The sequence below is a fragment of the Triturus cristatus genome, chromosome 1_2 (assembly GCF_964204655.1).
Source record: "Triturus cristatus chromosome 1_2, aTriCri1.1, whole genome shotgun sequence".
Classification (NCBI taxonomy): domain Eukaryota; kingdom Metazoa; phylum Chordata; class Amphibia; order Caudata; family Salamandridae; genus Triturus; species Triturus cristatus.
In genome coordinates, this window is record NC_140580.1 from 970,520,768 (window position 1) to 970,547,175 (window position 26,408).

At 45.4% G+C, this 26,408-nt stretch overlaps 1 protein-coding gene across 1 annotated transcript in view; it reads right to left on the reverse strand.

Annotated features, from left to right (window-relative positions):
• PRPF4 (pre-mRNA splicing tri-snRNP complex factor PRPF4) overlaps positions 1-26,408 on the reverse strand; it is a 114,608-nt gene that overhangs the window by 76,668 nt on the left and 11,532 nt on the right. The window contains exon 2 of the mRNA XM_085610308.1: positions 17,894-18,077. Coding sequence (XP_085466434.1) covers positions 17,894-18,059 — 166 coding nt within the window. The 5' untranslated portion in view covers positions 18,060-18,077. The remainder of the gene's footprint in view (positions 1-17,893; positions 18,078-26,408) is intronic.

Here is a 26,408-nt window from a genome sequence, read left to right on the forward strand (position 1 = left end):
GTGTTTCGTGTAGCAGTGTGCGGCGTGCAGCAGTGTGCGGCGTGCAGCAGTGTGCAGCGTGCAGCAGTGTGAGGCGTGCAGCAGTGTGAGGCGTGCAGCAGTGTGAAGCGTGCAGCAGTGTGAAGCGTGCAGCAGTGTGAAGCGTGCAGCAGTGTGAAGCGTGCAGCAGTGTGAAGCGTGCAGCAGTGTGAAGCGTGCAGCAGTGTGAGGCGTGCAGCAGTGTGAGGCGTGCAGCAGTGTGCGGCGTACGGCAGTGTGCGGCGTACAGCAGTGTGCGGCGTACAGCAGAGTGCGGCGTACAGTGGCATGCGGCAGTGTGTGGCGTGCAGCGGCGTGCCGCGGCGGGCAGCAGTGTGCGGCGGTCAGCAGTGTGCGGCGGTCAGCAGTGTGCGGCGGGCAGCAGTGTGCGGCGGGCAGCAGTGTGAGGCGGGCAGCAGTGTGTGGCGGGCAGCAGTGTGTGGCGGGCAGCAGTGTGTGGCGGGCAGCAGTGTGTGGCGGGCAGCGGCGTGCAGCAGTGTGCGGCGTACAGTGGTATGCAGCAGTGTGCGTCGTGCAGCAGTGTGCGTCGTGCAGCAGTGTGTGGCGTGCCGCGGCGGGCAGCAGTGTGCGGCGGGCAGCAGTGTGCGGCGGGCAGCAGTGTGCGGCGGGCAGCAGTGTGCGGCGGGCAGCAGTGTGTGGCGTGCACAGTGTGTGGCGTGCAGCAGTGTGTGGCGTTCAGCAGTGTGTGGCGTGCAGCAGTGTGTGGCGTGCAGCAGTGTGTGGCGTGCAGCAGTGCTTCGTGTAGCAGTGTGAGGCATGCAGCACTGTGTGGTGTGCAGCGGCATGCAGCAGTGTGCGGCGTGCAGCAGTGTGTAATGCAGCGTGCAGCAGTGTGCGGCGTGCAGCAGTGTGAGGCGTGCAACAGTGTGAGGCGTGCAACAGTGTGAGGCGTGCAACAGTGTGAGGCGTGCAACAGTGTGAGGCGTGCAACAGTGTGAGGCTTGCAGCAGTGTTTCGTGTAGCAGTGCGAGGCATGCAGCAGTGTGCGGCGTGCAGCAGTGTGCGGCGTGCAGCAGTGTGTGGCATGCAGCAGTGTTTCGTGTAGCATTGTGCGGCGTGCAGCAGTGTGCGGCATGCAGCAGTGTGCGGCGTGCAGCAGTGTTGCGTGCAGCAGTGTGTGGCGTGCAGCAGTGTGTGGCGTGCAGCAGTGTGTGGCGTGCAGCAGTGTTTCGTGCAGCAGTGTGCGGCGTGCAGCAGTGTGCGGCGTGCAGCAGTGTGCGGCGTGCAGCAGTGTGCGGCGTGCAGCAGTGTGAGGTGGGCAGCAGTGTGCGGCGTGCAGCAGTGTGCGGCGTGCAGTGGCATGCAGCAGTGTGCGGCGTGCAGCAGTGTGCGGGGCGCAGCAGTGTGCGGGGCGCAGCAGTGTGCGGCGTGCAGCAGTGTGCGGCGTGCAGCAGTGTGTGGCGCACAGCGGCATGCAGCAGTGTGCGGCGTGCAGCAGTGTGAGGCGTGCAGCAGTGTGAGGCGTGCAGCAGTGTGAGGCGTGCAGCAGTGTGAGGCGTGCAGCAGTGTTTCGTGTAGTAGTGTGAGGCATGCAGCACTGTGGCGTGCAGCAGTGTGCGGCGTGCAGCAGTGTGCGGCGTGCAGCAGTGAGTAATGCAGCGTGCTACAGTGTGCAGCGTGCAGCAGTGTGCGGCGTGCAGCAGTGTGCGGCGTGGTTTGTGAACAACAAGAAAAGCGGACATCAAAGGAAGGGTGGGAGGGAACGAGCATATGGGGTGTGAGTTATAAGGAAAGTTAATTGTTGTAAGAGGGGATGCAGGAAGTGCGGCCGAGCGCGCGCTGGCGAAAGCAGTCTGCTGCTTTCAAGTCTGATGCCAGATGCCAGTTTCGCGCTTGAATGCCTCACATGCACTGGCCATAAACCGCATTCCTAAGGTCTTGTGCCCCTTACTAAATCTCTCTGAATGCGTGAGGCGGCACACGCGCAGGAAGTAGCTGGTGGCAAATGGAATGCGCGTAGTTGTGCGCGTAACCGCCACCCGATCTGCCTGGGAAGCCTTTGGGAGCATTTTTTGAAGCCCCTAAATAAGTCTCGCTGAGCGATCGTTTACGCGATAGCCAGGCGAGACCTAAAAAGGTGTTTCTGTTAATGCGTCGTGGATTGGATGAGGTTTCCTCTCACAAGGTCGAGGACTTGGTGCCTCCCAGGCCTCCTGTTAAGGAGGGGTTATCTGTGTCTTTTACCAAACGTAAAGTTAAATCAAAACACGCTGAGGTACCTGAGAAATTAGTAATTTCTCATATTTTGGACACTGATGACGATTTAAGTGACCCTGATGGTACTTTTGATGATCTTGATGGCAATGATCCTAGTCCTCCGCTTAAGAAAGCAAAAACTGACCCTTTATCCTTGGAGCCTATCCTGGATGCAGAAGGTACTCCTATGTTTGATCCATCAACAATCCGCCATCCTAATTCCACTGAATGTTTTCCTATTTCTCATGTTAGTGAATATTGTTCCGCCAGGCTCCGCTTGCCTTTGGACAAGGCTGTAAGGTCCAAACTTAAATCAGAGTATCCCAAACCTGCTCTTCCTTCTCACGTCTCTAGTACTCCCACCATTGACCAGCCTCTACTAACCTTCTTTTCCAAGTTTGGGAAAGATCCTCGCAAGAGCGTGGATAAACCTTGGTCCACCTGCCAGGACAAAATGTTGGACGTGGTTGGTCCTCTAGCCCGCATCTTCGACCTGGCTGAATCTGCCCGTTTGGATGGCACAGACCTGGATCCTCAGGACATTTCTCTATGGGTGCAACAGGCCTTTTGACTTCTGGGCAATGCCAACGGTGCCATCATGCATACGACGCAAGGGCCTCCTGATCAAGCTGGACCCCAAATTAGCTAATTTGGCCTCCTTGGATCCTGGTATCAAAGTCGATGGTCTCTTGTTCCGAGATTCTCTTGTCAAGGATCTTAGTAAATTCGTTTCAACTTTTGCATCCATTGACAAGGCCCAGCAGTCTATCAAGAAGGTGTTTTCCCCATGTGTTTTTGGACGGGCCGGCAGAGGCAGGAGTCGCTTTGCCGGCCGTTCCTCCCACAATCAAGGCTCCAGAGGTTCCTTCAACTCCGGCAACAATTACCGGGAATTCAAACCCCAGTTCTAGCTACAAAGGGGCCGAGGTTGCCGTGACCAGAAAAACTTCAGAAACAATTTCCAACAAGGTGAGTCATCCAGTTCCTCCCCCTGTAGGGGGGTCGTCTAAAGTTCTTTCTGCCAAAGTGGCGGTCTCCGACTGCAGACCCTTGGGTCCTCCACTCCATCCAAGGCTATCTTATAGAGTTCTACGCTCCTCCTTTACAGACAGTTTTCCCTCCTCCTCTCATCTTCACAAACAAAATGGAAAGTCTCATCTCTTTAGAGGTTCAGTCTTCTCCAAAATCACGCTATCCAAGTGGCTCATCTGGATCCTTCGGGTTTCCTAAGTTCCATCTTTCTGGTTCAAAAGAAAAACAAAAAAATGCGTCCGGTTATAAACCTCAAATGGTTCAACCAGTTTGTGGTCTATCACCACTTCAAAATGGAGACCATCATTCATCTAAGAGATTCTCTTTGTTTAAACAATTGGATGGTCAGGATAGATCTCCAGGACGCCTACCTCACGGTTCCTATTTACCATTCCCACAGAAAATACCTTCAATTTCAATGGTTGGAGTGTCTTACCGTTTTTGTTCTCTCCCCTTCGGGCTGTCTTCAACCCCATGGTTTTTCACCAAGATCATGAAACCTGTAGTGACTTACCTGATGTCCCTCGGGATCCGATTGATTATTTACCTCGACGACATCCTGTTGCTGCATCTGGACAGGACAACTCGGTTATAGCACTTACACATTACTCAGTCTCTTCTTTCCGATTTGAGTTTCCTCCTAAACCCCGAAATGTCTATGCTCGTTCCTTCCCAACAAATCGATTTTCTAGGGTTTTTGGTGGACTCTTCCACCGCTTCCCTTCATCTCGCTCAATCAAAGGTTTCCACTATAAAGTCAGATTTCCCAAGTGCTTCGATGCAACTTTATTTCTCTCAGATCTCTTGCCTGCTGTCCACTTCTATCCAAGCTATCTTCCCTGATCCGCTCCACTATCGAACTCTTCAGCATTTAAAAATCCGACATCTGCGTCGAGGTCTGGCGTATTCCGATCTCATTTCTCTAGATCAGGAGTCCCGTTTGGAACTTCAGTGGTGGATAGACCATTTAGATGCCTGGAACAGCAGAATCATTTTGCCTCAGTCCCAGATCTTGTTTTTGAATCCGATGCAAGCTTGACAAGTTGGGGCGCCCGGTGTGGCACGATATCGACTGGAGGTACTTGGTCTCTAGAGGAGTCGAGATTGCACATTAATTGTTTAGAGATGCTTGCAGGCTCCTTTGCGATCAGAAGCCTCGCCAAAAACAGAGTATGTTGTTCTATCCCCCTTCGTATGGACAATGTTTCTGCAGTGCGCTACATCAACCATCTAGGTGGCTCCAAGTCCAGACCCCTGGTGGAGTTAGCAAAGTGCCTGTGGGAGTTTTGCCTCCTCAACAAGATCTCTGTCAAAACAGAATACCTTCCAGGCAATCTCAACTCCATAGCTGATTGGCACTCTCGTTTCCAACGAGATTCTAGCGACTGGAGGCTTCTTCCATTCGTTTTTCACTCTCCCTTTCAAAAGTGCCTTTTGCCTCTCGTCTCAATTCACAGCTTCCACGGTTTTTCAGTTGGCATCCGGATCCTTCGGCCCTTACGACAGACACCTTTCTCCAGGATTGGTCTACTCATCTCCATTATGCCTTTCCTCCTTTTCTCATGATCAGCAGGGTGTTAGCTCAAACGCCCCGGCAACATGCCTCTCTGGTTCTGGGAGTTCCCTTTTGGCAATCCCAGGTCTGGTTCCCATCTCTCCTGGAGATGGCGATGAATTTCCCGGTCCTTCTTCCCTCCTTCAACAACCATCTCTTGAACCCCTTAGGTCATCCTCACCCTCTGATTCTAGACAATTCTCTGATCCTGTCTGCAAGGAAGATTTCGGGTCGATCCAATCTGACAATGTCATTTCGCAAGAGGCTTCTCTCTTCATCAGCAGGGCTTGGGCCCCAGGAACAACTAAGGCTTACAAATCAGCGTGGTCTTTATGGGCAAGCTGGTGTCTGGAAAAAAAGAGTCGATCCCTTTTCAGCCCATTTAACTTACATCGTAAATTCTTCTTTAGCTTCCGAGGCCAGCTCAGGTAAGTACAGATCTGCTATTTCTCTCAATCACTCCACTATTGATGGTAAACCAGTTGGCGAGCACCCCCTTATTTGTCGCCTCAAGAAGGGTGTTAGGTTTTCCAAACCTCCTTTACCAAAATACGGACGATTATGGGATATGAACTTGGTCCTTAAACTCCTTGTAGATTGGCCAGATAATGCAGATCTTTCCTTAAAAATGCTTTCTGCCAAGCTTACCATGCTCTTGTGTCTGGTTTCCATTAAACGAGTTTCCGATGTCAAAGCCATGGATGTGTCCTCTCGTCAATTTACTCCTTCTGATGTGTTTCATATTAACAGACGTACCAAAGCTAATTTGAATTCAATTTTTTACCCTTATTTTCCTGACCAACCTAAACTGTGTGTAGGGCTATGCCTCAAACTTTATGAACAACGTAAACCTCACAACCCTGTCTCCTCTGCTACTCTTGCTGGGTTCGTTGGGTCATGTCGCTAGCTGGCATTGACGTTTCTGTCTTTGGGGCCCATTCTGTCAGGGGAGCCATGGCTTCCAAAGCTTTTTGGGCAGGCTCCAGGTTGGAGGACATTCTGAGATCAGCAGATTGGTCCAATTACAAAGTGTTTTGTATTTTTTGTTGTGAACTGTGATTTCTGCTGTTTCTTCTGTAATTGATATGCTTTGAACAAGCATAATATGAGCCTCCGGTCTTGCCATAAAATGAAGATTTTCCTAATACGTTATGACAGAAAGTCTTAATTTTATTAAAGACACGGAGGCGAGTATTATCCCACCTCAACACTTCTAACTTGTGTTTGTCTCCCTCCCTGCAGGGACTCCTGCTATGCCACCAGCTTCTTCATGATACTCCCCGGTGTCCTCATTGGAATGCTACTCCCCTTCTTGGCATTTCCTCTGGTTCTGCGGATCCTGCTCCTGCTGACGTTTCCAGGACCTCGCTAAAGAACTTCGGTCAAGACCGGTTTACTTGGACTTTGGCTTTATGCATTGTTTTTGCTATTGTTCCTCTCATTATGAACTCTTCTTAACTTGCTCGCCGAAGACAAGAGGGCTGTTCCAAGCCTGACTCTACGTTTTAGCCAAGGCTGCCTGTTCATTGGTTGGTACTGTTGATTCTTTTGTCTCCCATTGGCCAATATGTCGCTTGGCCTGTTGGGAACTGTAGTTTTGTTTATCTTGGCTGCTATTCATTTATTTTATTTTATTTTGAGAATTTGTAAAGCGCGACTGATACCTTGCAGGCTTCCTGGCGCTGGAGAGTACTCTGCTGACGGATAACCGGGGGAACAGTCAGACGGACATTTAATGGGGGAAAAGCCAGGTCTTGATACGTCTCCTGAATGGAAGGAGCTGTGAAATCTGACGTATGTCAGTGGGCAAGCTGTTCCACCGCTTGGCCGCTGCAACCCTGAAGGATCTGCCCCCTGTTCTGGTTTTATTGAATCTGGGTACCTTTACCAGACAGGCCGAGGATGATCGTAAATCTCTGGCAGGAGTGTACCACCGAAACAGGGCTTGCAGAGGTTTGGGTCCAAGTCCGTGCAGAGCCTTAAAGACAATGCAGAGGGACTTGAAGGCCACACGTTGTTTTAAGGGTAGCCAGTGTAGCTCAGCCAGAGCTGCTGTGGCCGAAGCCCTCCTCGTCCAGCCCAGAGCCAGCTTGGCGGCGGCAGATTGAATTCGCTGTAGTCGATCCATCAACGTGACTGGAGACTCCAGGAGCAGGGCGTTACAATAGTCGAGGCGACTGAGTATCGTACACCTGACTATCGACGCCCTGGCTTGTGCCGGGAGAAGAGGCATGATTTTCCGCAGTGAGCGAAGCAGGGCTGTGCAGATCCCCACAGTTTTCGTTACCTGGGTTTCCATACTTAAATTGTTGTCAAGCATGGCTCCCAGGTTGCGAACCGAGGCAACTGGCAGAGGTTTGTCTCTAATCTCTGGGGGCCAGAATTCATTCGGAAACTGGCGGGGTATCTTGGTGCCTGAACAAAACAGGACCTCCGTTTTAGAGGAATTAAACTGGAGGGAGTTTCTGTGTAGCCATCCAGCCGTCTCTCTTAGGCAGTCGTGGAAGGTGGAAAAAGGAATGGCATCTTCACCTTCCCAAGAGAGGATGAGCTGCGTGTCATCAGCGTAATTTATTGTTTTGATCCCAAAGGATTGGATTAGCGGGATGAGGTACACGTTAAAAAGGATGGGGCTGATGGAGGAGCCCTGAGGGACTCCCTGGGGTACTGGTGCAAAGGTGGATTGGAATGGGGGAAGGGAGACAGCCTGTCTTCTGTCCCGAAGGTAGGAGTGAAACCAGAGCAGTGCAGTGCCTTCCACTCCCACTTCACCAAGTCTCTGCAGCAGCATACCATGGTTGACCGTATCGAATGCGGCAGACAGGTCCAGCAGTATCAGCGCCACTGGTTGGCCCCTGTCTGCACGCAAGCGAAGATCCTCCATGGCTGTTAAGACTGCTGTTTCGGTGCCGTGGGCAGGACGGAACCCGAACTGGTGATCGTCAAGAAGGTTGTTTTGTTCTAGGTGGGCGGACAGGCACGAACTGACCCATCGTTCGGCGACCTTCGCTGGGAAAGGCAGCAGGGAGATGGGTCGGTAGTTTGAAAGACAATCTGGGCTCAGGGAGGGTTTCTTCAAGAGAGGGGTGATTAGCGCCTGTTTCCACGGGGTTGGGACAAAGCCACTGTGCAAAGACTGGTTACATATTAGGCGCATGGTGCCGAAAAGATCATTTCCAAAATTTTTCCAAACTTTTGGAGGTAGGGGGTCGAGTGGAGAACCCGAGGTGATACCAAGCGCCAGTCTTTCAAACTCGGAGGATATATTCATATAAAGCAAGATAAGAAAAGCATAATACTCGCCTCCGTGTCTTTAATAAAATTAAGACTTTCCATCATAACTTATTAGGAAAATCTACATTATGTAGAATGAGAATGTATGATGGAGTGGTGTTTAATTTTATGGCATGATATGGAATTGTGTGTTGTGGATTGGATATATGTAGTGTGGAGTTAAATTGTGTTGTGTTATGGAATTGTGTTGTGGCATTGAATTATGGGGTTTGGTGTGGAATGGAATTGTGTGGCGTAGAAGTGTGTGGCATTCAGTGTAATTATGTTGTGTGGAATTATGTGGGGTGTATTTATGTGAGCTCATTTCCTCTACAATACATAGGCATGACAACTCGCCCAGTCAAAACGCGCATGACTGAACACCGCAGTAACTTTCGTTGCAGAAGAATAAACACCAGAATGTGCGTACATTTCCTAGAAAAGGGACACTCCCCTGATTTGTTTAGATGGCTAATTTTGGAATCATTCTCTAACATCACCAAAGAAGCCTTACTAGTTAAAGAACAAAGGTGGGTGTACAGATTGGGCACTCATGTTACAGGACTTAATGATGCCATCCCTTGGTCCTCCCTCAAACCACCTTGAGAACAACCCTCTCTGCGACAAGCCAGTATCCGAATCGTATTATTCCCCAACTTTACAAAACAAGCCTTATTAGAACAAAGGTGGTTGTACAGATTGGGCAATCCTGTCACAACACTCTATCTTTGGTCCCTTTTTTTATACCACCTTGAGAAAAGAAAAAAAGAAAGAAAAAGAAGAAAAAAATCCCCGGCCCTTCGATAAGCCAATTATCGAGTAACCTTCCTCCTGTATGTTTTACCCATACATGAATTTCTAGCCTCAAACATACACAACCTGCCTCGTTTGTAATTACATCACCCTATCATTTCGAGTATAGAATTCAAGCTCACTCAATTGTAGTTCGCTATCACACTAGTACTTGGGCGGTGCTAGGGTTTATGATTTCATAAACAAAAACCTTCTCTGTGAGGTTAGATATTTAATCTAATCGAAACTCATACTTGTTTAAGTACCGTCTTCCAATAGTTAGACATACAGATGACCACACCTGCCAACGAGTTAATAACTTGTACACTTTGAGTCCATCCCCCATTAGATAGATCCTCACTCAAGATGGCGACCCAATTGAACCACCAACGTAGCCTGTCACGTGCGAGTGGTTTCATCACTCCCATTTCCGCTACCGAAACGAAAACACCTCTTCATATATCCACGCGACACTTTGAAATGCTACCACCCAGACCTGGTAGAGCGGGGTAGGTTTGTTGGAGACACGGACTCGGCGTGTCTGTGAGTATAAGAATACTTTATCTAATGGCTTGGTTTTAAATGAGAGCATGCCCGATTATACGGGATAATCGGGAATAAGTTCGTTGTTAGGGAGTCTCTAACGACAAGAAGGGCACACTAGAAACAGGCTTCGAAGCATTTCAAAGGGATTGAATCTCCATTTTTTCACTATGAGAGGACTACACTAGAAACAAAGGCTCCGAAGTATAGTGATCCAGTCTCCAAGTTTCACTACGAGAGGGGACACACGCATACACAGTAGTCTGACTTTTATAACCTCTTCATAACTGGGGTGAATTTTGGAATAACAATAGAAGAGAGAAAGGAAAGGAAAGGGAAAAAAACGACAAGCTCCAACAAGTCTAAACGTTTTTAATCAAACGAACATCTTCAAATATAAATGAGACACGTGGGTTCTTCGAAATTGGGAATCTGATACAAACCACAGCTTTCACTTGCTCGTTGGCACTAATAGTTGTGACTCTTAACCTGTGTCAATTGAGCATGTCATATGTTGTTTGAAAGTAAGAGACTAGGGGCTATATCATTCTTGAGCTTTACAACTCTGTACCTAACTTTCACCGTTTTACGATCTCTCAATATGACAATATCATTCCAATTGTGGTTTTAGAAATAAGAGAAGGGGCTCACATAACCCTGGAGTATTGTGGTTCTAATCAATTTCGATCCACTAGCTCTCTCACTATGTAATTACAGAACGCGAGGAACTCCTTGCGTAGCCTACCAGGAACTGCAGGGTACTATCCTATGGATTTCTTAGGGTAAGTTCACCAATAAGTTCTACTTCAAGTTCTAGCATGTATTTCATCACCTGTCAGAGTGATCACTTCACGTGGCTCTCACTCACTATGTATATATATATTTTTTTCACTACGAATAGAGTGCACCATCACCATAGCTGCACTCAATTACTCACGAGATACACCATGTAAATATACAGTGACTGTTTATACGTTTTCTATAACCATCTTGGTCTTCCTCTCCATCCACAGGTAGACCGAGCTGCAGGTAAAATACCAGCTATGTTTGAGAATGCTCACTGGTAGTTAGGATTTACAGTCCAGATACAAATGTAGATAGAAAAACATTTTTTGGGTCCTGAAGAATCGCAAGAGTATTTCTCTATCTGAGCGAGAAACATGTCGACCCCAATGAGGCAGTGTATATAACCTAGCCCATTATCCTAAGTTACTAACACTTAACCTCACAGTTTTTAATTAGGCAAGGAGGCTTCCTAATAAATTGATTGAGAAAGCACTCCGACCCCTATTTTTAGCAACTATTGTCTTTCATCTACATCATTAAAGAGCCACACACTCCCACCTCACCCAGCGGCTGTATTGGATAAAAAGATCTCCACAAGAGTGCTCCCTGAACAAGAGCACGTCGGGTATTGCACCAGCCCACTTGACGCAGGAGCAGCCCGATGATGACACGATACATCCTGAGGGGTACGTGATTCACGACATCCTGATGGTTGTGTGAGGGCCCCGATAGCCAAATATAAACTATCCTTGAACACTACATGGTCTGTCTCACCCACTTTTAGGAACAGCTTTGTTACTTTTCTTGTATACTTTCGGGCATACTCAGCTGGACCTTCCTCTCAAAGCCCACTACGCCCCCCCTGTTCATTCTTGATATAAGCTCATTTCCTCTCACATAGCAAACTTGTACTAAAACATGAACACACAATTGGAAAGAAAGATTTTACATTTTTAAATTGCTAAAGTTATCAATCATACCTTGCATGTGCGGCATACAGGCACCTGACAGCTGAGTATGTTTGCCACTTTATGAAATCCAGAAATAAACGTGCATCATTGTTGGGAAAAATAAAGGGGAGGGGGGATATTCACCTATTATGCCACCTTGCTTTAATTGGGTCACAACACCGTGTTTGCACCTGTGGGCTTTCAACTAATCGACCGCATTTTGGAAGCTCTAGTCTTTGCATGATTTCATTAAAGCAAGAGAACTAATATCTGATCATTACTTGCAAACGAAAAGCTGAGGTCTGGAAACAGTTGGCATAGATAGTTGGAAGGCTTGGTACACATGTTCTGTGTACATCTATATAGATGTCGGTTACCACGTTCCTCCTCTCTTGCAATATTGCAGGTTTCTCAAAATATGAATACTGACCAATACTGATCAAAGCATGGGCTATTTATAGACAAACCACGAAGGCGCTTTGTCAATGATTCAGGATCTGTAAATTAACATAGGGCACGAGACAGACTCAATAAGTACACATCCCAATGTTGGAATGGATGAATACGATGTCAATGAATACCATGATATGTGCAGGCCCGACACCTGCAATACCAATAAAGGCAATATCAATGTATGCCATAACCTATGCCACCATGATCATGCCAATTACCATTAATGCAATGCCAATGAATGTCATAAACTGTACTCGCACAGCAGCGCAGACACCGGCAATAAGCATACCAATGTATGTCATAATCCATAAGCAAATGACGATACTGTCACTAGTAAGAACAAGGTCATTGTACGTTATGACCTAAGCAAACATAACCGTGTCAATACCACTAAGAACAATGTCACTGTATGCTATGACAACTGTATGCACACTGTTAAGGATGTCGATAAAAATTATACCAGTGACTGCCATATTATTTTCAGGAGTTCTAATGAACTCACATCATTGCTGTCGGATTCACCCAAGGTGACCTCCCCATCAACCCAGAGTCAGCGATACGTAGTTAGACAAGACCTACGATCCACGCCCACCGCCTAACACATACAAGGTCACCGGTGGGATCGCTCTTAACCTAAAGACAAACGCTCGCCCAGGGAAAACCCCGATTGATCCCACAGATACATAGTTGCACCACAAAAAGGTCAGAGAAAATTGGCCCCAATAAAACACGTTTGACCAAAGGCTCACATTCCCCAGATATACCACAAAACAAGATACCACATGGAGATAGAAACACTAACCTAATCAGGACATGACAAGCACACCACATATAGTGATCATGTGCTCCTCATGCCGGACTTCTGAAAACATACACACTGGCCCACAAAAGGTCTCTCCGAGGTCGAGAGCCATCTGTGCCCTTATCAGAGAACGACACTTGTTGATTTACGACTGAGATGCTCTTTTTGAATGTAGAGATTGCTTTATTGTACCTCTTGAACTGTATATAACAACCTTCAAAACTGTGTACCCTGAGAGCCTGAGCAAACGCACTCGGTCTAGGCTCTCCCGGGCGCAGCGTTTAATTAAACCAACTTGTTCCTGTTTTGCATCTCGTCTTTTAATTTATTTAAGGTAAATTCATATCTGAGCAACATTCTGGCGGGCCAGAAAGGAGAGATTGGTTCATCGAGCCAGACTGCTGTCGAAGGAAGGACCCCGGCCCAAACTGAATCATATCTGTGCAAACAAGATCAGTGATCAGATATCATAATTGATTAGAAGGTCTGCTGAATCCATGGGGCGAAGGTCCTACCGGAGACAGCCCTCCTAGGGTAAGAGACTACATCTGATCCTTAGTCCCAGCATGTGACGTATGGCAAACTAGGGCAAGCAGGTAAATCACTTTTGTTTTTTCCCTAGTCAGTGCGCTAGAAGAAGGCAATAGTAGCTACGATTTTGTACCGGGCCTTGAGCGTACACACCCGACCCTGGTTATCCCTGGAGAAGATCTGTCTGAGTTGTCTCAACTCCTGTCAGAAAAGAAAACAACTCTGTTGCATCAGGCTCGAAGGAGAAGAACTGCTGACTATTTTGGCTGGGCTCAGTACCAGGACATTCCAGAAGAATTCAGGCTGTTCACAGAGACTCGAGTAAACGTCAAAGGGTTAATACCCTTTTGCAGGTTTACTCTGTAAAGGGGTAAACTTACCAGCAGCATGGCTGCAGAATGGATGATTGCTTTCTATATATTAACACTGATGCCTGCTTCTCAAACATCACCACCGTGACTGGAAACAGCCAACCCAGCCCACGGTTGCTGCGGTTCCAAAAATCACAAACAGATTTTTAACTCCAACTTTCAAATAATGTAAAAAAATGCCTTGACACTGCAAGATAGATAAACTGCAGAGCTTGTGCACTCACATCACGGCCTGTCAACAGAGAACTTTTGGTGAGTATGTTGAACAACATGAGTTTACGACAAGGTTCTTGCCATAGTTCTTGTCAACTGATCCCAACATTCAACATTTGAAAAGCAGACTTCACATAACATTAATAAATAGTTTATTCAAGCATCAAGCCGTTAAAAGTTTATTTAATATTATGTAAATATGAATTTTGTGTTGGAAGATTTAAATCCGTTCGTGTCAATGTTTATATTTGTTTACATTTTTATTTGTTGTACAATTTCTTTTTTTTATATAGTTCTTTTGAATACTATCTTCCCTGTACATTATGTTTAGGGGAAGATTTACATATTTTTCATGCAGCAGCCACATTTTCTGTGCTGCGTTGCACATGGGGGAAAATACTGCGCAGAGTCCTATCTAGTAAGATTAGCCTGCTGCTGATGTAATCTCCTGGGCTGGGCTCTAGTACGGTTGCCTTGCACAATGTACAGCCTCGCACCATGGTGCACAGGTGAGTGTGTGCTGGCTAGCATAGATGTCTGAACCGTTCATCCGCAGAGGCCTAGGAATCTGGTTTGTGGACCACTGCAGACCCAAAATTTACAAACAAATACTCGTATCTGTTTGGACATGGCCACTTTATAGGTTTTGCCTGCACAGCGTTTGTGCTGTGCTTGTGAAATCTATTGTACTAAAATATATATCTTAAAAGGGGCTTATATCCCGCCCCCTTGCTTCCCATTGGTTCCTGTTCTTGCCACTTACTTTTCCTCCATTTCCATTGGCAGTAGCATACTGTTTCCTGCATTGACCAATGCTTGTTGCGCGTGTGCTTCTTTTATCATTTTCTAGTCGCTGAAGCGCGGTTTCCATCCGCTTTTGGGCCCTACGTTTTACATTAATGTTTTGCTTGCACAGCGCTTACGCTGTGCTTCTCTACACAGTTGGCTGGATCGGTGGTCTAGCAGTAGCCTAGCAGAGGAGACATGGTTTACCTGATTCTAGTACCTATTAAAAAATTCCCAATACAGAACAATCATCACAAGTAAATAATGTTGTTTCTTTCAACATTCTTGCATCCTCAAACTGCATGCTGTCTCAAAAATATTCACTGCATTCCTTACATCCGGCATTTAAAAAAACTTCCTTTAATTAAAACTTCTGTTTGTCGTCTCTCCTTTTGTTCTACTCTTTTCAAATGTCCCTCTCCTTTCCTTCCATCCTCTGTCTGAGCACAACGTACTTTGACAGACGCATGTTTGATAATTCTCTATTTTAGCAACTTTCCCACAACTCATTTACAAGAATGCAAATGTCTCCTCCTTCCGATGATACTCATACCAATGCAATCTAACAATACCTAATCTCCTTCTAAGTCCTGTATTAAGTCCACCAACCATGTGCTTGATCTCCCCCCCTGCCCCCCCAATGATCACAACCAACCACTATTACGGTAGTCCACCATAAAAAACTGAAATGACTGCATGGAATGGTTTGCTTTGAGCACACAAGACTATTCCCAATAACTGACAGTAACAAAGAACACTCGACTGAACATTAACCTTGGGCTCCGGAGCAGCGTGCTGCCCGGCATAAAGCACTTCAACACCTTATCAGGGGTAGTAAGCGCTATACAAGTGCAATTACAATTCTTTCCAAGATAGGAGCACTGCCATCAGGCAGAAATGGAGGAAACATCTGGAATACATTCTGCATTCCATAACACGAATGGGAGGAAGATGGTGTGTCTGTATTTAGAGAAATGGTGGGAAGACCCTAATAATTATGAAAAATGTGCATAAAGCAACAAATGCCTTGTCTGGTAGCCTCTTAAGATTGCGTATGCCAACAAAAAAAACTCTGGTTTTTTTTTCTTTTGCAATTGCCAAACTTCAGTTCCCAAAATGAACTTGGCATAAAAACGATACTAGTTCATCTAAAAAAATTGTAAAACTATCCCATAGCTCCTGCCCACAAACCAGAAAGTGTAAAAGCAGGCACAATGTTAATGTCCGCTCTCTCTCTCACTGCTACCGGTTCTTCCCCCACCTTCTCCTGCTGCAGAGGGAGGTCACAGCAATAACAGTAACGAAATCGCCCTGATCCCAGCCACTGACGACATCCGAAACCTCTTCGACCGAGGAGAAACAGCAGCTTTGATCCTCCTTGACCTCTCTGCAGCCTTCGACACCGTATCCCAACACGCTGATCGAAAGACTCCATCACATCGGCATCCAAGGTGACGCACTCAGATGGATCACCTCCTTCCTCATCAGAAGAACCCAGAGCATCCACCTCCCACCTTTCACCCCAAGGAGATACCCTGCAGTGCTCCCCAGGGCTCATACCTCAGCCCCATGCTCTTCAACCCATGTATGACCCCGCTGGCCAGCATTGTCAGATCTGACGGTCTCCACAAAATTTCCTACACAGACGACACCAACTTATCCGCTCACTCACCGACGACCCTACAACCACCAGAACCAACTTCCACAGATGCATGACAAACATTGCAGACTGGATTGAGAACAACTGCCTGCAGCTGAACACAGACAAGACGGATGTACTGATCATTGGCAACAGCAGCAACACATGGAACGACTCCTGGTGGCCATCAGATCTAGGATCCGCACCCATTCCCTCCTACTATGCCAGAAACATCAGAATCATCACTAACAAGATCACAATGAAATCACAGATCAACGCCTCCTCCACCGCCTGCTTCCTCACTCTGCATATGCTATGTAAGATCTTCAAGTGGCTACCCCTACACACTAGATGCACCGTGACACAGACCCTCTTCATCAGCTGACTGGACTTCTGCAACGCCTTCTATGTAGGAATCGCAGCACACCTCCTACAGAGACTTCAGACCATACAGAACACTGCAGCCAGACTCATCCTCGCCCTTACCCGATGAACCCACATCACACCCCACTTCAAGCAACTCCACTGGCTCCTCCTGCAGGACTAATGCCAATTCAATCTGCTGACCCACGAACACAAGGCTCTACACAACCAAAGACCCACATACATCTACCGCAGAGAAGACTACTTTCAGCCTCCCTTTCACTAGCCAATCTCCCCGCATCTACCAAAGCAGAAGTGGAGGACGCTCCTTCTCCCACATCGCAGCAAAGACCTGGAACAGCCTCCCCACGCACCTTTGGAATTCCGAATGGCCTTCAAGACCTGGCTGTTCGACTAAGCCTCTGGGACTTGCATGCGCCTGGACAACCTATTGGGTGATTAGCGGCACTTTATATTATCGATTGACTGACAGGCTAAGTGTGAGGAACGAAAATAAATAGCACTCTCTGGAACAAGTCTGGATTGATAGCACGTGGTAGTCGTCCTCGGGTAAATGTTAACGAATACTCTCTCTGGCAGTCTCTAAATATAGTGTATTCCACCAAAAAAAGGAAAGTGTTGTTTTTTGGTTTTTTTTGCAAACGCTCTTTCAGTTCCCAAAATCAACTGAGCATAAAAAAAGATACCAGGTCATCTAAAAAAAATTGCAAGACTCTGTCCAGTGGCTCCTGCCCACAAACCAGAAAGTGTAAATGCAGGCACAATGTTAATGTCCTACCTCTCTCTTTCACACCACTTCCTGTTCTTCCCCCACCCTCTCCTTCCGCAGGGTCACAGGCAAAGCATGTGGAAAGAAAATAAAGAGTGCTTCCTGGAGCAAGTCTGGATTGATAGCACACGCTGGCCATCCTTGGGCAAATGTGATGAGAAATAAAACAATTTCTACAGGCCTCTTTATGGAGGAAGCCTGATCAGTGATCCGGATGCTGCATTCCTCAGTCAGTAGACGGCACTGAGAGATTGGGTGAATTTGAATGCAAACAGAAACACCAGCAAGAATCAAAGAAAAAAAATTGTCCCCCAAACGACAGATAAATAACTAAAGCGTAAATAAACAGTACTTGGTCCCTGCTCCATGAGAGTAAACAAAAGAAAAAAGAAGGGATATATAGCAAGCAAGGAATTTTAAAGGCCACTGGAAAAAACAAATGAAAAGCAGGGGGGTGGGCTTTAAGCCTAAAAGAGAAGTTTATACTAAGGTATTTACAATAGGTCTCGTGCTCGACCTAAAAATGCAACAGAGTTCACAGTTAATTTATTCACCAAGTCAAGAAGACCTATGCTGGGGATGTACCATTCCTCTATTTACCAAGGAAACGCTAGCGGATAACATTGCTCTGGACTCAAACTTTCTTGATATGGTGTAGCTGGTCTTTGTCTGTTAAGGATTTCAGTACCCTTTAAGAATGTGTTAATGTGCTTGTGTCCTGTTTCAACAGATAGCATTGAAGACATTAACATTTTTAAATGGATTCCTTAAAAACTTACCACTGGCAAAATTGATATTCCCAGCTTCTATTCCTGCTTTTACTGCTGCTTTTCCCAACAGCAAATTCTCTCCTCTGGAGAGCCGGTCCCGCTCCTTGTCTGCCAAACTCCCATAAAAAATACGGGACTTCTTCACCAAAGGAGGACCATCTTCATCGTCCGACATTATGAAGGTGTGTCCAACCTACAGCAAAGATAAAAGGATAATTAAGCCAACAGCTGAACATCAATGTTATCACGGCTTTGTTGTTGCTTCATATACTCACTTAACTCACCCACCCCAACGGACAACTGATGTGATGTACATTATCACAGAAAAGACTGGGAACAGCTCCTTTACTTGATGATCTGTAGAACAGAGGTTTCCAAGCTTTTCTGAAGGGAGAGCTACTTCTTATCACCAAAACCCATTGTGCATTACTAAGGCCAACAATCACTGTTCCAGCATTTCAGCTGTTCTCCAATCTGTGCATGTTTTGTTGCAGATTTGGGAAAAAGAATCAATTGAACTGGGGGAACCATTATTTCTAGTGTATGCTGCCCAGGTACGCTAGGCTCGAAACATTATTCCTTCAACTTAATATACGTATTAAGCATTTCCCTCTTCTTCTGACCAACTCTACTAATATGACCCTCTGAGTTTTCCACTTTACCATACCCTCCCCTCTACTTAAAATCATCTCTCCTCTCCACCTAACCCCAATCCTTGAATATCTTAGCCCTTCTCCCATTTCTACCTCACCAAATCTTCATTGCTGCCTAATCCAGAATCCACCCGGCTATCCTTCATCCACCGCCTTGCAATCCATCCACAATATATATTCCTCAATATCTTGGCAGCTGCAAGGTCTAATAACATAGTGAAAATAAGAGACAGCAGGGCAAAGTACAAGGAACTAATAGTACAATCAAAAAAAAAAAAGAGTGCGATGATTGCATCTGGAACAAATTGATTGAAATGCTAAAAATAAGGATCATGCTGGTTTCTGGAAAATACTTGCACAAGGAAATAAAACTGGTAACTACAGCCTGGATCATTATTTGGACCAGGGCACTTGGAGTAGACATTTTTTAGCCCTATACTCTGATGCTGTAGATACAGCAGCTACTGATCATCCTATTATGGGAACAAATCCCCCGGAAATTGCCAGGCATGGTTTAAATACCATTCTCATTTAAATCTAGATTGTACAGTGGCAGCAATAGAAGCTGTCAAGCCAGGGAAAGCCCCAGGCCCTGATAAGATACCAGGTGACCTTTTAAGGCATGATAAAACAGTCTGGGCACCCTATGTGAATGTACTTAGTAATGCTTTGGCTGCAGGGGTACCAATACCAGAATCATGGAAAGGGGCTGAAATAATTCCTATTTTTAAGAAGGTTTATAGTCAAGATCCTGCCAATTATAGGCCAATAAGTCTAATAGACACTCTACAAAAGGTTTATGCAAAACAGATTCTATCGAAGCTCAACAACTGGTTGGAGGAAAATAATATATTCTCTCTCAGTATCAAGCTGGGTTTAGAGTAAATATTAGCACAATCGACCAGGTTTTTAGATTATTATGCATAGCTTGGAAGTACACTCATTTAAAGGGAGGACACTTGTACAAAGCTTTCATAGATCTGAAGTCTGCTTTTGATATTAGCCCTAGAAATTCCCTGTGGGACTGCTTAAAATCTCAGGGAGTCCCTGACGATCTTTTGATACAGATTGTATGGCTTCATAAAGATAACTATGCAAAAGTTAGAAGGGTACCCAGGGGTGAACTCACAGAAGCAATCCCAATAAAAAGAGGAGTAAGGCGTATTGGCACTGACCCTCTTCTCTCTATATCTAAATGATGTTGGGCAACATCTTCAGGGTTGTAAGCATGATTCTCCTAAGTTGGGAGGGGTGCCAGTACCAGCATTACTTTTCGCTGACGACACGATCCTAGTATCACAAACACCTAAGAGACTACAAAACCTCTTAGATTGCTTTAGTGACTTCTGCACGTTAAAAGGCCTTGAAATAAACTCAAAACTAAATATATGGCCATAAATCTTTCAAGAAAAACATGTTTGTTCAAAAACTAAAATTCGAATACGTGGCCAATCTTAATTATCTGGGTATCACATTAGATATGAAATGGTCATGGAAACCACATATCCAAAAATCTACGGTTGTCATGCTCCAAAATTCAATGGTAATTGTGGAAGAAAAAAAATGATTAGTACGTCGGAGGAAGTGTCACCCGCCCTGGAAGTCTATAAGTACAGGGCCCAATCTGAAACCCTTCATGGCGCAGAACTCTAGGGGGCCAGTAGTCAGAGCATGCTTACTAGGGAGGAAAATACATTTATAAGGATGTTTCTGCAACTTCCAGTACGCATACCTATGATACCCATTTTTCAACATATAAATATTAGGCGACTTGAACACCAAGTTACATTAAGACCCTCGTTGTTCTGGGTCCATTTGTGGACCATGCAAGACCTCAAAAGTTATAAAGAAGGGTTAATTGATTTATTGAGACTTGATCATAATACTACACTCCCATGGGTTTGTTATGTGCGAAGCTGGTTTCATAAATTAGGTTTAAATAGCTTCTGGGATGCTCCCTACTTATTAACACACTTGTCAAAAACAACTTTGAAAAATTCTTTTTGGATGTATATAGAAAATAGCATGCAACAATCCCCAAAAATAGGATGGTTGACGTTCCAATCTATAACACCATCTCCTGCCTTTGAAGTATACCTGGATAAAATACAACCTCAACTGGCCAAGTCACTGTACATGAAGTTCCGTTTTGATGTCCTACAGATAAAGTCCAACACATCCAAGTGGACGTGCAATAATACAGATGGCAGAGAGGTTTCCTGCACCCTATGTTTACAAAATGCTGCAGAAAATGACTCCCACATATTATTCTTTTGTCCAGTACATGCTATTCCTAGGAAAGAATGGATCAAACCAATTTGTCGTAACATGGGAGTTAGGCCATACCTAGGAGCTTTAACAATTTTAAAAACTGATAGATCCCAGATAATGGTTTTTAGCTTAAGTAGATTATCTATTTGCTGTAAGCCTAGTACATAAGGGAAAGGGCTTGAAATTTTAATCCATCTAGGTCTGTTTGGCGAACAGACAGGCACTGACTCCGTGATATGATGGCAAAGAAATTTTAATCCAAACAACAATCAAGACGCGTTTCGACGGCGTACCGCCTTGGTTACTACGTCAGGTACAATCTAAATTACAAGGTTATATGCACCTATTTTCACACGGTTGTCACAGCAACCATTGGCCTGATGATAGACATAGAAATTTCCTATGTCTATTCTTACATGACAGTGCATATTTCTGTTTAAGGCACAATTGTGAAATGAATTAAATACGATTGTTGTTAATGTATTGTGACATTATAAGCACAACAATGCATAAATAGTGATATAAAAGTAGTATGTGAATTTCAAGAATTAAACTCATACATGACATCATACCTATCCCCATGTATGGACATAGAAGAGTTGGCTTGGCCCGGGTTTCCCATGGTGAATGCAAATGTGAAAAGAGAGTGTCTGCGGGAGTATGCGTGCAGGTGCATTTATCGATAATCATTATAACGCTATTTGTGGTTGCCCCGGCATATACGCCGGTTAACGGGACTGGGTGTGTACGAAGGCCTTATATATATATATATATATATACACATATATACACACACACACACACACACACACACACGTATGTCGGTTTTTATCAGAAAGTGAATAATGTGTTGGTTGCACTTGCAGTTTGCTAATTTCATGGACTAAATCTGCACTTTATTTACAACTGAATGGGCATTACAGTACTACTTTTGGATGTATTTTTTTTATATATAAATAACTGAGACCAACCTTAAATCGTTTTACAGAGTTTTTAAAGCAATTGGATCGATTATCATTTTGTATGGTAGTGTGTGCAAATTTATTTTTATTTACTTGACATGTTTTTAAATTTATAAATTTGTATCTTTTATGGTTTATCAAACCGAATAAAGATATCTACAACTACTATCCTTCAATATCCTTTTTCCTCCATACTTCCTCTCATCTCCCTCTTTTGTCGCACTCATTTAATCCCCTCAGTGCTTACCAGCCACTCCAATCAACATATGAAGGTGAACACAGATCATACCAGCCACCTCATAGCAGAGACCACTACCCACAGCCAACCCTACAAAACAATGCGCATACCAGAAGCAGGGATTGCCAGGAGCCTAGTCAGACGACAACTTAGCCAGTACAGTAAAGGACCAAATGTTTATATATACTGCAGTAAAAGCATACTTATATCTTCTGGTATCTCAAAACTTTACACTGATATCATGGTTTTCAATTTTTATAAAATGCCATGTTTTTTTTTATTTTTGTACTTTTTACTTAAACACTAAACAGAACTTAAAAAGAATAATAAAGTGTCAGAATATAAAGTGAAAGGCTTCCCATGGCCTAATTTACTTTCCACATGATTCAATCATTTGCTCTTCTGCACTAGCCCAGGGAGCAGATTTATAGGCCTTCCAAGAGGAGTGTTATGCTAAGTAGAGCTTCAGACGCCACCTGAGTGAGCGCAGATGGCCAGCCCCTTCCCAGCGCCATTAAAACGGTTATGTGCCAAAGCTTGTGCTTGGTTTTAATATGAGGAATAAATGGGATAAAACAAAAACAACCTCAGAAGTCTGCTTTTCAACTATTCCCAAGCATCAATATCCCTGTTGTTGTACTTATACAGACACGATAGCAGGGGTGGAATGCAACACAATGCAGCGGGGGAAATAGGATACTTAAGAGGTGAAGCAGCACAAGAGGAAGAGACCTAGCAAACATGCACTCTCATGGAGAGCTGAATAAAAAAAGAATAATACCTTAAATATGAGCAATGAACACATACAAGTCAGCCAATCAAAAGGTTTGTTAAGAGGCTACTCTCGAGAGGATAAAACATACAATGAGGAAGACAAGCCATTGAATAAGAAGAAAGCAAATGAGAGTGAAAATAAAGCCAACCAATTGTAAGCAGTGGATGGGCTGTAAGGTAACAACAGATCTTTGTAATCAGGAAGCCAGTGCGGTCAGCCATGCCCGACCTAAAAAGTGGACAAGTGGTTACAGCGAAAACGAAAGAAGATGGCCCAGACCCAAAGTGCAAGCAAACTCACCACAATGTTGAGAAGGATGCCAGAGGCCAGCAGCAAAGCACTTGTATTCCAGACCCTCGGCTTGGATGAAATGACAGTTGTTTGTAGCACCTATAGTCTAGCTTAAGTTGGTAATCAGGGATCAGGTAGGGTCACTAGCTGACAGCGTGACCATATTATGGAGAAAGCGGTTGCCAGTCCAGAACGGACAAGCAAGGCAGCCATCACTGAAGTTCAACCTGTACATGCCGAGTCTAAGTTTCTCATGGCCTGCTCCACCTCAGCTGAACTCAGATCAGCCAGTGAGAAACACTGACAAGTGTGAGCAGGCTAGCAGTGCAGCAGACTGGCCAATGTGAAGAAACTCCAGATTTTGGGGGCATGTTGAGAGCTTTAAGGCACAAGCTATTGGCTGAAAGTCTGTGACCTACCTCTCATTTATGATCAACTGGTTGGAGACCCCCGCTGTTCATGTTGTGGGAGACTATTGGGCAGGATCCAACCAAAAGAGGCAGAGACGCCAGAATGGTTTGGATTGGTGCAGAAGAGACTGGACAAACCACTAGCATGAGGGTGCATACTTAAACATAAGTCATCTGAAAGGGGCTATGTAGAAAAGAAGCTTGCTTGAAAAATGAAAAGCATCCACATGCAGCAACAACATATGTGGGAGAGAAAATGATGAAAAGAGAGATCTTCCTTATCTGGAGGACTTGGAGAGTGTCAGAGTCCAACACAACATCCTGCGGACAATGCCACGCTACAATATTGATGAGTGGTAATTAAATGCAAAAACAACAGTTGATGGACAGAATGCAGAACAAGGTCATACACTCACCCCAGTACAGAGATCTGGCCCTAAATCCGTCGTTTTTGCTCACCATGCCATTCCAGTTTGAACCCAGCCATATGCAAATCAGTCTTGACCCTGTGCCTCATGGGAACAGTCAAGCCCGAACTGCCAAGCCAGGTCCTCCCTGGACTGGAACCAAGCATCCTAGGATAGGTTTCGGGGTTTCACCCCTCTTCAGCCAGGATAGCTTGATTCCAGTGGCATGGAGAGAACGGGACTCACGTCGGAGCATACCCGTCCCACTCGGGGTGACAAATGCAAAAACATGGGGTGGTATGGTGAGCAAAAATACTATGGATTTAGGCCCAGATCTCTGTACTTGGGTGAATGTTTGACATTGTTCTGCATTCTGTCTATCAACTGTTGTTTTTGCATTTGTCACCCCCAGTGGGACGGGTATGCTCAGATGCAAGATGAAGTTGCACAGAGAGGTTGAGTCAAACCTCCTACAATACTTATCTGTATTTCTGGTGCATCGCTACTCTGTTTTGTATCTATGTAAATGTACATTGTTTTGATTTTGGAGAAGACCATTTTGAGACGAGGCCTTTATAGCACCGACACAACTTGAAGTTTCTTTAACAATAAAGAATTGTTATTACCAATCACAATTTAATATGCCAATGCGCCCCTTGGTGTTTTGAGGAACCTTCTAATAGCCATACAGCTCTGTGGTGCTCCAAAACAAGCGTACGGCGAAGAAACTGCGTGTTGTGTTGGCTTTTCAGTTATAAACGAATTACTTAAGTAGCTTCCGAGGTGGCTTGGATTTAACAACCTATTGTTATCTTTGCGTGCGTGCTCCCAGTGTTGCCCAGGTTGGTAGAATTTAATCAGTAGGATCGGTTCGCTAAGTGGGTTGCACACTAGTACAGATGCCTTAGCTGTAACCTTAAAGTCAAGGGCTCGAATCCCCACAGGAAAATGCATGGGTTTTGCGAGATCGATAAAAATAGGGACAACTGGACAGATATGCTTCTGCTGTTGAAATCTGTAGATTGAGTGTACATGCATTAAGAAAAGTCTCTGAACTGTGACGCCTACGGTCACGTGGTGTTTGTCGCGAGATCACGCACTGAAAATACCAAGCCTGCGAGTGGTGTGCGCGTGGGAGAGAGGGGGAGCAGGAGGTGAGCCTGGGAGTGGTGCGTGCATGCACAGTCTGCTCTTCTTGGAAGTACACACTTGTGCTTGTGGCACGCCCCTGCGCGCTCCCGCAAGGTGGATGCCGCCACAAGCACGTGTATGTGCTTCCAAAAAGTGCAGAGCGACGGCTAAAGGTCCTCCTATGCAGTGCATGAGCGCTGCGTAGCCGAGACCTAAAAATAAATACACCTTAGAAAATATAACACACGAGAATATGAGGAAACAACAAACGCAAGCAGAAAATGCACAGCAATTCGTGGTTAACAAACAGTTTAGGCCCAAATTTTGCACGGACACGAGGGACGTGAAAAGTTCACTTGATAGCACAATGGAATAGGAAAATTTAAAGGGTTTCCGTTAAAGATCAACTCATGCTTAGTAAGCTTGAAAGCAAATGATTGTGACACATGAGTCCACCGGCACGCACTTCATGCATTCAAACAGATTGTGGCCTGATTAGACAATGGGTGCAGTACTTGAATTAGCCCAGAGCACACTGAGGTCTAAAGATGCAGGATTAGACAATGAGTGCAGGGAAGTAAAATAGTTCAGAGCACACGGGGGTCTTAGGTGTACAATGCTAAAAGCACACACTTCACTTAAATTACATTTACCATGCATGCACGTGCATTCGAGTGCAGAAGAATGCTTTGTTTATCAAGTACTGTTGGGAAAGCAATAAAGAATGTGCAATGGACTGGGTCAGAATCTGTGGTTATGGGGTCACAGGTCTTTGAGTGTTTTTCAATCTTAAATCTGTAACTTGCAAGTCAATTATTATTTAGGGTTTGTACTAAACCATTGTACAATCGAGTATAAAAAGAGCTGCCTGTGAGCAGCAATTTGAGAAAGACTGAGAAAGTCTTAGGGAGATTAAGGTGCAGCCGTGTGGTGTGTGTTGAAGGACTTTCTCCCTGCTGTAACAGTAAATAGCCGTCTTTGCATTGCAACGAGGAGTCCATGCCTTCCTTTATTTTTGAAGGTTTTTCTACCCAGCAACAATCTTCTCTCCAGTTGTGTGCAGCTACGTTTCGTTGTGCTGAGTTCTGGTGTGTACCAGTTGGCTTGTTTGGTGGATTTGCGGGTTTCGGCTGCTTTGATTGGGGCAACTCAGTCGGCGGCAATGGTGATCCAGGTGTTGAAGTTCTTGACTGCTTGATCCAGGTTGGATTCGGCGTCGGGCTGGTTGGAGTCGAGGGCATCTATCCACTGGGTCTGGGTCACTTTGCTCGTTGCGGAAGGAGGTGCTAGGTGGGTTGGAGGTGGCACGAGGCGATCCTTTGATGGTGAAGTGGTCGGTCTAGGTGAGTTCTGTGGTATGGCTGTATTTTACTCTGTTGCTGGACA